The sequence below is a fragment of the Bos javanicus genome, chromosome 1 (genome assembly GCF_032452875.1).
Source record: "Bos javanicus breed banteng chromosome 1, ARS-OSU_banteng_1.0, whole genome shotgun sequence".
Taxonomy (NCBI): Eukaryota; Metazoa; Chordata; class Mammalia; order Artiodactyla; family Bovidae; genus Bos; species Bos javanicus.
In genome coordinates, this window is record NC_083868.1 from 69969271 (window position 1) to 69981419 (window position 12149).

At 34.9% G+C, this 12149-nt stretch overlaps 1 protein-coding gene across 12 annotated transcripts in view; it reads right to left on the reverse strand.

Moving 5' to 3' along the window:
- The window catches only part of ZNF148 (zinc finger protein 148), a 146331-nt gene that overhangs the window by 57517 nt on the left and 76665 nt on the right, over positions 1 to 12149 (reverse strand). For all 12 annotated transcript variants that reach the window (XM_061410850.1, XM_061410902.1, XM_061410819.1 and 9 more), the window contains one exon: positions 698 to 823. In XM_061410850.1, the coding sequence (XP_061266834.1) occupies positions 698 to 823 (126 nt within the window). The remainder of the gene's footprint in view (positions 1 to 697; positions 824 to 12149) is intronic.

Here is a 12149-nt window from a genome sequence, read left to right on the forward strand (position 1 = left end):
AATCACAAATACAAAAGTAGCCCTCAAAATAAAAAAGATCATGTTATAGAATTTTTTAGAAAAACAAAAGATGAAAAATAACTGTAAATTATACAGAGTTCCAAGATGTCCTAGGAATATCAAAATGATACATAGAGTCAGCTACTACTGTATTGAAGGGAAAAAAGGCAGGCAATTCCTAATAGTATTTATGGGTCACTTGTTTATTTACTAAGCCATTCATTCACCCATAGTATTTACTGAGAGTCTCTTAGGCCTACTATTCCATGCTCTTGGGATATAGCTGTGAATAAAATGAAGTCCCTGCTCTTATGGAGCTTACATTCTAGTCTATATCACAGGTATTGCACAACCTTTTTCTCATGACCAATTGGTACTGAATTTTCCTGAAACAGGAATACTAAAATAAGTAGGACTAATATGAATGAGAAGCAAGGGCACTGCATATTATCAGTTTTTAAAGAAAAGAGAGATATGGAGTAAGAAAAGTTTGTTCAAAAAAAAAAAAAAAGATGTGAAAGGGAAGTGGAAATTTTAAAGCAATGGCCTACCACCTCCATGCAGACATGCATCTCTTCCTTACTCCTGATGCAACAGTCCAACTTTATTAAGCCACATGAGACTTATAGTCCAGCCAAGTTCCTGACTATAAGATTAAGCAATAGTTTGGGACCACCACCTTAAAATATTCTCTTACTTTTGCAGGAGAACGCTGTTTCCGTTTCTTCTTTTTCTGTAAGTCTACTGGCTCTCTGATTTGTTTTTTGTCTCTCATCAGTTGCTCAGATACATCAGTGAAAGTAATTTCCTGCTTTACACTTATCTGTTAAAAAAAAAAAAAAAGCCAATTTTAGAAATAAACAAAAAGTCCACTGTGACAAACAGCCATTGCATGCTTAATTCTTTGCTAAATCTACATACAGATGTTCCCAGAAAGATTACTTGTGTGTGCAAGTAAATAGTATGTTGAAGAATTCAATAGGTAATTGACATATAAGAATCAACAGTATATAAATTGAAGGCATAAACTAGGATTTTATAAAAATTTATCTGGAAAAAAAAAGATTAAAGCTGTCCTGGGAGAAAATAATAAGATCTAGGAGAATAAAGTAGAAGTGAGGATACAATTTCACTCCCATATTTAAGAAAACTGAGGTTAAAAGCATAAAAAAAGGTGAAATTCCAAAATCAGTAAAATACTAGGGGACCAGACTTCATGATGGGTCTCAATTTGTCAATGTGTCAATTGGCAAAACATCACACAAACAACAAAAAATTCTAAAAGGTAATTTCATCAAAAAAAGGAATGATAATCTAACAGTAAAATTTAATTATCTTTAAGTTCAATGTTTTTGGCAATATCTTAACCAGTATTTTCCCAGGCTCTACAAAAAACCATCACCAAATATGTCTTTTCAGAATTACACATGGTTTTAGGCCACAGCTATGTACAAGACAATTCTAACTACATAATAAGCAAAGAAATAACTACAAGCATTAAGATGTCAAAACGTTATCTCATCTTTAGAGCTCAGCTCTCATAGATGTGAAGATATGTCCTAATATGTGGAGCAATGGTAGCATCAATGCTCATCAGAACTGATGGTACACAGTCTCCCACTCCTCACCACTACATTTTCAAACTATCCTTGAAATGAAAACACAAGTATATTAAAACTAAGAAACTTTCAACTTAACAGGCTCTGAAATACATTTAAAACCCTTGACCCTTCAACCAGAAGAACACAACGAGAAGTCTGAAACCTGGAATGGGACCCTCACCCAACCATGCTTGCACCCTGATCATGAACTTCCAGCCTTCAAAACTGTGAGAAATAAATTTCTGTTGTTTATAACATTTAAAAAAAAATCTTGATTAAAAAATATATATATTGATAATACTCCAGGAAGTACAATGTGCTAATGGCTATATTTTCAAAAAATACACTTAAAAAGGGGGTGCTAAAGGTTATAAACATCTTACAGACTTATAGTTTAAAGTCAGAAGACATAGCTGTGTAGAAGGGTTCATGAGGAAAATGCAACATAAGTTAGGGATTTCAAACTGACAGAATACAGAACTGGAAGTTTGCATAAATTTCTGAAATGTGGGCAGCATCAGAACTGTAAATCAAGGAGAACTCAGGCATAAAAACATGCCCATAAATGATTATTTAGCTAATAATTCTATCAGCTTAGAGAATAGTACTAGTGACCATTCTTGTAGCTTCTTTTAGTGTAATTATTTGAAATATAAAACAGAATGGTAAAGTCACCTCTAACAAGGCTTCAGAATACACGTTACCATCTCTGAAGTGATATTTACTGAAACACAGCTACTGAGGCTGGGTATGAGACAAGGAGAAGCGACAACAGACTAAGCAGCTGTTGAACTGCTCTCTCTTATGTTGCAAGGGCACCATAAAGTAGTTCCAAACATTTCTGCTGGCTGATAAATTACAAAGAAACCACGAAAATACAGAATGCAGCAATAAGAAAGAATAACATTTTTTAGCAGAAGTGTCAGGTAGAATGTAAGGCAGATTCACAAATAAGTTCTGCCATTAGCAGCTATTTAAACCAAGGAAGAGCCTTTATGTGCAAATAGTGAAAAAGATTAATACATACATCTGAACCTTTTAGCTATTTCTACATATATGGAGAGTGATCATATTGGTACTAACACTGACAAATGTAAGGTGCACTTCTAACATTATCAAAGTATAGAACCAAACTTAGAAGTATCAATGAATCAAAGCACTGTGAATGCTAGTAAGCACACAAAAACTACATTTTTAGAATACTCCAATAGGCTTATCACTCATGAATGAAATAAGGTAATCTCCACATATAATACAACCACATACTAAAGTATATGGTCCAGCCTAGAGTACTTAGAAAAGTTACCGGTAAATCCACAAACATAGAGAGACAGGTATGAAAATGACAAGGCAGCTAGCAAGAATGCGGCGCAAAAAGCCTGGGAAAACAAATCTTCACTGGCCCAAGGAAGACTACAATAATCTATAAAGACACAAAATCTTTTTAAGCATGGCAAAAGAGACAAAACTCATCTGTAAGTTTCCTACTTCTTCCTTGAGAAATATCTTTAAACAAAAATCAAGTTCTCAGTGTTACTTTTCACCTAAAATAAACCAAAGTATAATTAATCAAAGCAGGTATCTGTAGATGTTGATTTTGGGGGGGAAAAAAACTTATTAATTTGCTGGATTTTTTGAAATGTACTCATTAGAACATCAAGAAAATCAATAGGCTAGGAAGTGTGTCAGATTAAAAAACAAGTCTCTCATTTCTCCCCCATGGCTTAATCTTTACCATTTCACCTAGTCCCATGTGCAACCTCCTGCCTACATCTGAGAATCTGAATGTCAACGCTTTGCTCACTACCAAATCAGAAAACGTCATCAACACTGTTAATCACCCTACTCATACTTCTTTCTTAAGACTTTACTAAACCCAGACATTTCTCCACCTGAAACTCCTGCTCATCCACTAATCAAAGCTCCATATGGGCCTCCCACTTTTAAGACAAAGGAGGCCATCAGGCATTACCATCCTGTGTCACACTTACTTTATACATTCATCTAACTTCTACCCCAACACCCTTTCAAGAGGCAGAGCCCATGCTTCCTCACCCCTTGCCACTTCCCAAGCTGGTTCATTCTTGCAAGTTTTTTTATATATATATATACATATATAATTAGGTATATGTATATATAAGATATATACATATATCTTAACTATACTCAAGTATTCCTCATTTTTTATTGTTCTCTCTTTATTCTCCCAACTTTAAACTTTAAACATAGGAGGCCCTTCTATACTGAAAAAAATAAAAATCTTTCTCTTGATTATAATCACTAGTAATTCATGCCCAGAATCCAGAATGATATAAGTCTTTTTCAAGACTTATACCATGTCTGGCCCAAACATAAACTATCTCACTTTTCTGTTTTTCTGTTTCATGTGCCTGTATCTTATCTTGGTATCTAAAAGGAAGATATTCTTCCTTGATTTTTCTCATAACAGCTTTCACTCACTTATTCAATAGCTGCTGCTGCTGCTAAGTCGCTTCAGTTGTGTCCGACTCTGTGCAACCCCATAGACGGCAGCCCACCAGGCTCCCCCGTCCCTGGGATTCTCCAGGCTAGAATACTGGAGTGGGTTGCCATTTCCTTCTCCAATGCATGAAAGGGAAAAGTGAAAGTGAAATCGCTCAGTCGTGTCCGACTCTTAGCAACCCCATGGACTGCAACCTACCAGGCTCTTCAGTCCATGGGATTTTCCAGGCATACTGGAGTGGGCTGCCATTGCCTTCTCTGTATTCAATAGCTACTAAGTGTTAAATTCAGTCAGTTTAAAATAATACAATGAAAACTTTAAATTTACTGAGATTCTAACATTGTACAGAGCAAAATACTAGATAAAAAGAACACATTCTAAAATCTTTCCAAAGATCTTAAAATGCAGATGGGAAGTTTTCATGCCTTAAAAAGAAAAAAAGAAAGAAAGAAAGGAAAAAAAAAACACTAATGAACTAATAAAATGGCACATATTTGGCTCAACCTAAATGACATAAGGCAGGAACCAAACGGACAAACTCATGAGATCTGAAATAACTGCAAAAAGCTTTCTAGATTGAGTAAGAAACTCAATCAGAGCTGCACATTTCTCACTCTATCCTCTTTTTATTTTCTTCTTCCACCAAACCTGCTACTCTTCCCAATTACCTTCTTCCACACTCAATAATGTTAATAAGCAATTTAACAAATGTAGGCATACCTAAAATAACACTGCCAGACATAGTATGTGATGAACATTTGACGTGGTTTGCAAATTTTGGTCTACCCCTAACTCCCAAAGTGACCCCTTACAATCATTTGACCTCTTCTTACTCTTTATTCTTAATAACCTACATCCATATCTATTTCAAGCTTTACAGCATTATAATCTACCAATGTACTCTTCCACAAATAAATTAACATAAGACCGCTTTCTTGCCATTTCCCCAGTGAGGAATATACAAGAGCTCCTTACTGCCCTTCCTATCAATTATACTCTTCCCCAGCTCAGCTTTCATGATTCTGCATGATCTCCTTTAGAGTAAAGACCTAGGTCACTTGGCAGAAGTATCTGTCCTTACCATCTCTCCATTTCTGAAGCCATATGTTCCCTTCAATTTTCAACTTCACTTTTAGGTATTCTCAATCATCTTCCCACCCCTGCTGAAGAAAAAAGAAAGCATCTTTGTGCTTTCCTCTATACTGTGCTACTGATTCCACTACTACCCATCTTTCAGGCTCTGCATCTTCCCTGTCTCTAAAATAATCTTACTTCATCAACTACTTCTCTGCCTAAAAGTATACTTAAATTTACCCCATAAAATTTCTTGTGGACCAAAATATTTCCAACAACTTCCATTCTCTTACGGCCGAACTTTTTGAAAGAACAGTCTGAAGTAAGTATATAATATATAAATAATTGCCACCAAACTTAAGAGAAATGGTTATTCTGAGAGTAAAAATAGTACACAGTCATATAAAAAGAATGTGTTTAACTATCACTAGAAAGAAACTGTTCCAAAATATTGCGTAGGAAACAAATGGAATCAAAGTGACCACAAGCACAACAAAGTGTTTAAATGTAAAGAGAAAGATATAAAACAATTAACTGTACTGTAAATACACTGATTTTTCTGGGCTCCAAAATCACTGCAGATGGTGACTGCAGCCATGAAACTAAAAGACGCTTACTCTTTGGAAGAAAAGTTATGACCAACCTAGACAGCATATTAAAACGCAGACATTACTTTGCCAACAAAGGTCTGTCTAGTCAAGGCTATGGTTTTTCCAGTGGTCATGTATGGATGTGAGAGTTGGACTATAAAGAAAGCTGAGCACCGAAGATTTGATGCTTTTGAACTGTGGTGTTGGAGAAGACTCTTGAGAATCCCTTGGACTGCAAGGAAATCCAACCAGTCCATCCTAAAGGAGAACAGTCTTGGCTGTTCACCGGTAGGACTGATGTTGAAGCTGAAACTCCAATCTTTGGCCACCTTATGCGAAGAGCTGACTTACTGGAAAAGACCCTGATGCTGGGAAAGATTGAGGGCAAGAGGAGAAGGGGACGACAGAGGATGAGATGGTTGGATAGCATCATCAACTCAATGGACATGGGTTTGGGTGGACTCTGGGAGTTGGTGATAGACAGGGAGGCCTGGTGTGCTGCAGTTCATGGGGTCACAAAGAGTCAGTTGAACGACTGAGTGACTGAACTGAACTGAAATGATGTTAGCAATATCTGAAAGTACTCATGGAGTCCAGGAAAAGAGAAAGTTAACATCAAGAATATATCCCTATGTATATGCATGCATGAGTTTATTTCCAGGATGGTTTTGGAAATAACAGATTTAACCAGTCAACAGGAAGATTTCTAATTCCAAGCTCACCAAGCCACAGAATAGGGCAGGAAGGAGAAGCAGCACATTGATGGACAGGCCTTGGTGTGAATCATAAACCACAACCCTCCCTTTCTGTGTGACCTGACAGCATGTCAACTTCTGATACAAGCTACATTTGTCAGGGCTTGAGGAAGTCCATAACTATCTTTTGATTTTGAAAAGGTTCAGGGACCCACAGTTCACAACAAACATTCTAATCTACTCCTCTGTAATATTTCTCATTAAAAATTTATATTTTGATTGCTATATCAGCATTTTACAATTTAGTAACTATAAGATGAACTGGAACAAGTGATCATATCAAGTTATCTTACCTGAAATAGTGCTGACAATCCCCATCTTACCCAGAAATTCTATTCTTTTAACTTCTGTATCTTCATGGTTCAAGTTCTTCCCTGTTCCTCACAGAAGTTCTTCTGGATCCATCCTTCTACTATATATGTACCTTTATTTTGTAACAGTTTTAGTACATCTCTATCAAAGTTTTCAAAGTATGGTCCAGGGACTCCAGAAGATCCCTGACACTCTTTCTCGTGGGTGGTCCATGAGAGAAAAAAACACTTTCACTATAATACACAGGCTGTTTTTTTTTGTTTTTTTCACTCTCCTCTTAAGAGTATATAGCAGCAGTATTCAGAAGCTAACATGTGATGTCACCACAGACTAAATATATTAGCAAATATGAGATAAGCTAGACAATAAACAGATTGTAAAATTTTAAAACTTCACAAAATTTTTATTTTAGAAAAGTTATATTTCACTAAAAAATATGCTATGTGTTAACATGTAATGCGATTTATTTATAAAAATAAAAATTTTAATTGTTTTAATTTATAAAACGGTAAATATCAACATACATAACCAACAGAAGCAAGAGTTCTTAAGAGATTTCAACATTTTTAAAAGCAAAGGGGTTCCAAGGCCAGAAATTTTGAGAACCACTGATCTAGATACATCTTAACTATATTTTGCATTCCCTCCCTTTTCTCCATTCAATCTCCTTCAAAATAGATGCCTTGGCCCAACCAACATAAATTAGTATAGATGTGTGTGCATTTGCCAATTAGCAGACACACACATAATGCCTAACTCTGTGTGCTAAGATCACTAAGAAGCAATGAAACACACCTAGCATCTAAAACTTAGTTTCTAACTACCGTTATCCAAACAAAAGGAACTGGAGTTCCTTGGAGAAGTGACTGATTTCAACAGGCAAGGAGAACTATATATAAGATGACCTTGGAACATTTTGTGGTGCCAGAAACTAGAGTGCATGTCAAAAGGACACAAGAGCTTGTCTGAAAGAGTTCCTAATGGGCAAGCTGAAACAATGTGAGAAAATAATAAATGGTAGTACCAGATTATAATGCAAAGAATAAAACAAATATCCATTCTGATATAAATGGAATTTTTTTTAATGGAGGGAAGGGACAGCTACAATTAATGTGAATATAGAAGGAATGAAGAAAATACAAATTCACACTTAGGTAAACACCACATTAATAACTACAGTTGGCAGGACCCACCAATGGATGCTTACATAGGTAAGTAAAATTTTGAGTAGAAATAGGATATGTAAACAGACTCAAACTATTCAATATTTCCTACAAGATATCTGCCAATTACAAAAGAAAAAAAAGTGACTTTAAAATGGGGAAAACTGGCATTTATCACCTTACCAAAGCACAGAGAATGTAGTAACACCATTAATAAGACATATCTCCACATTTTATAATCCCTGATATGATGTTCTGAAATGAGCACAACACTTCTGTGGGATTTGTCAAAAAATAAAAGCACCAATCTAATCATAAGAATATATAAGAAAGACTCAAAAGTCATTCTACAAAATAATCAATACCCATCAACTATCAAGGTCATAAAAGATAAGGAAAGACTGAATTGTCATAGAACAGTGGAGACTCAATGGACTACTACTCAGTCATAAAAAGAATAAACCAACGTTATCTGCAGCAACATGGATGGACCTAGAGATTATCATACTAAGTGAAGTAAGTCAGAAAGAGGAACACAAGTATCGTATGATATCACTGATAACAAGGAATCTAAAATACAACACAAATGAATTTATGAAACAGACTCACAGACAAAGAAAACAAATTTATGGTTACCAAAGGAAAAAGGTTGTGGAGGAGGGATAAATTAGGACTTTCCAATTAGCAGATACAAACTATTATCTATAAAATAAATAAGACCCTACAGTATAGCACAGAGAATTATATTCAAAATCCTGTTATAAACCATAATGGAAAAGAGTATGTGTATAGGTGTACATATACATACACACACATGTATAATTGAGTCACTTTTTTGTAAACCAGAAATCAACACATTGTAAATCTACTACATTTAAACAAAAAACAGCGTCTATATAGTGTTCTACAAATCTGTGATTCCTCCTCAGCATTAGTAACTAAGATTTATCTAATATTACTATGTGCCAGACTCTCTTCTAGGTGCTATGGATACAATGTTTGGAAGGCATGCAGAGAAGGAAGGGGGTGCACGTGGTCTCTATCCTGTATAATCTATTGCACTTAATCCTACAGGAAGACTGTGAGGTAAGCATTTTCATCCCATTTTACAAATAAGAAATCTAAGGCTGAGAAAGGTTATTTGTCTAAGAAGGGAAACAAAAACTTACACCCAAGTCTTCCAAATCCAGCAACAGAGACTCTAATTACTGTAATTTGTGAATTATTTTTTATCCTCACATTATCAATGAAGAAACTAAAACATCACGGACGCAAGTGTCTTACCCAGGCTATCACTGGGACTAGATTTCAACACTAGTACTTAAACCGGGATTTTATATCTTTTAGTTCAGTACTATTTCCATTACTATAACTGCTTCTTTATAAATCTAATAAATCATTCAAACATTTAAAAATGATTTTTGCACAAACATACTTCATTTTCCCTTATACAAACTATAGTTTGGTTGCTTCCAGAATATAGAAAGAATTTCTAGTGGTTCTAGAGAAAGGAAATAATTTAAAAAATAACAAAGTGGACAAAATGTCAACAATATTTAGATAAAGCGTAAGACCTGAATTTCAATCCTACCTCTTCCAATTATTATTGGGTGAACTTGGCTTCCAAAAGTAGTATGGAAAAACAAAAAAAGCACAGGGTGAGAGTTAAAAGAAATAAAATCTAATCCCAAAGAGTAACACTAGCAGTGTCAGAAATACAATCTACTCTGAAAGAGTGACACTAGCAGTGTCAAGCTAAACAACTAGAATTTTAGTCATCTGTAACTTTCTTCACCTTTAAATGGAGGGAATAATTCTCACAGAATCTCTGCAGAGTTAAAGGGATTATATATGTAAATCATCAACTATGGCATACAGCATTATAGTTGATTTTTGATGCCATTCATTATCATGATTTCCCCGGTGGCTCAGACAGTAAAGCGTCTGCCTACAATGCAGGAGACCCAGGTTCGATTCCTGGGTTGGTAAGATCCCCTGGAAAAGGAAATGGCAACCCACTCCAGTATTCTTGCCTGGAAAATCCAAGGATGAAAGACCCTAGTAGGCTATGGTCCATGGGGTTGCAAAGAGCTGGACACGACTGAGCAACTTCACTTTCAGTATCATAATCATTTCCTCACCTGTTAAGTAGTGGTAGTAATAATATCCAGTTTATACACATCAGAAAATCCAATGAGATTATACAAAAACTATAAATTCTAAGTAATTATTATTATACAACTGCAGATATGTAATTGCTTAGATACATGGAAGGTTACCAATTTCTATAGAGCATCTCAACTTAATACATACTATTATCTAAAACTCAATATTGCTAAAAATAAAATCTTTTTTCACATCAGCACCTCCTTCTAAATTCCCTGCTTCTTTTTTCTTCCCCCTGCCTTTCAGCAACCCAGTCTCTCGACTATAAAGACATCTTTTAATTTTCTTCTCCACTCTCAAACCAAGACCAAGCCCAGTTATTTCTCTTTTTCTTAATATCACACACAAATCTGGAAATTATATTCCGTATTTCCTATTCTAGATCATTTTTAAAGAAATTAAGTTGGGAATCTCATATACTACAAGAGGGAGAATAAAACGATCAACATTTGTGGACTATAAATTAGGCAGTATATATCAAGAGTCTTAGGAAATCTATACAGAAGAAATAATCTCACATGACAACACTACATATAATATCACAATAACATTTACAACTGTAAATAAAGTGCAGTCTAATACACATAAAGAAACAGTGAGATAAATTACAATATAGCTATATGATATACATGAACGAGAAATCTTACTTTTGAATAATTTTAATAATACTGAGATGCTCATGGTTTAAGATTAAATGATATTAATAAATATGGATAAATATACAATTTTACACAAACACAAATATATATGCAGCAAATTTTACACACACAAATATATATGCAGAAAAACAAAGGGAACACTAAAATACTAACAATGAAATGTTAGTAATGATTATCCTAGAGTAGTAAGATTGCAGCAATTTCTATTATCTTGATAGCTTTTTTAATTTAATTTTTATTTTTTTAATACCAAAAGCATTTTGTATTGGAGTATAGCTGATTAACAACATTGTGATAGTTTAGCTTTCAAATTTGTACCTTTTCTTAACAAACAATGTATTATTTTATAATCCTAAAAAGACATTAAGTCCAATCTTAGTACAAATTCTTAGGATTAATTAAAGAAAAATCTATTTATTATTATCTTAATATACTAACTTATTGAAATATTAAGCCAGCAAAATGAAAGTGAAAAAATTTCTATGGGTGAGTTTGGGAAAAAAGCCAAAGTCATCAAGTAAATCGTGACCCCCCCATCTCACATCATCAGCAAAATTCAATTCCAAACAGACTACTGATCTAAATGGGAAAGGAAAACTATAAAGTTCCCAGAAGTTAACAAAGGAAAATATCGTCACAACCTTGGGGCAGGCAAAGAACTCTTAAACAGGACACACAAGACACCAAAAGGAAAAGACATAAACTGAACTTCGTTAACACTGACTTCCGTTCATCAAAAGAGTAAAAAGGCAAGTCATAGTGGAAGCATAGAAAAGATAATTGATACATATATATCCAACAAATATAAAAGAATTACCACAAATCTGTAACAGAAAGGAACACCCTAATAGAAAAAAGAGCAAAAGATGAACATGCACCTTACAAAAAAATTATATCCAAACTGTCAGTAAACATGAAAGGCACTCACATTAGTTATCAGTGAAATGCAAACTGGGAAAAAAAAAACAACCCACACTGAAATACTACTACCATCCCACCAAAACAGTTAAAATTAAAGTACTGACAATGCCAAATATCATGGATAGAGAACAACTAGAATAAACTGGCAAATCCATGAGAAAAACTTCTGGATAGTAACTCTTATAGCTGAACATACACATACCCAGCAAACTCCAGGATATAACCAACAGAAATGAGTGTGCACATGTGCCAAAGACACATCGAAGAATATCTGCAGCAGGAAGTTCCTTGGCAACCCAGTGGCTAGAACTCAGCGCTCTCACTGCCAGGGCCCAGGTTTGATCCCTGGTCAGGTAACTAAGATCCTACAAGCCAGGAAGCATGTCACCTGACCATCCCCTCCAAAACCTACTTGCAGCAGCACTT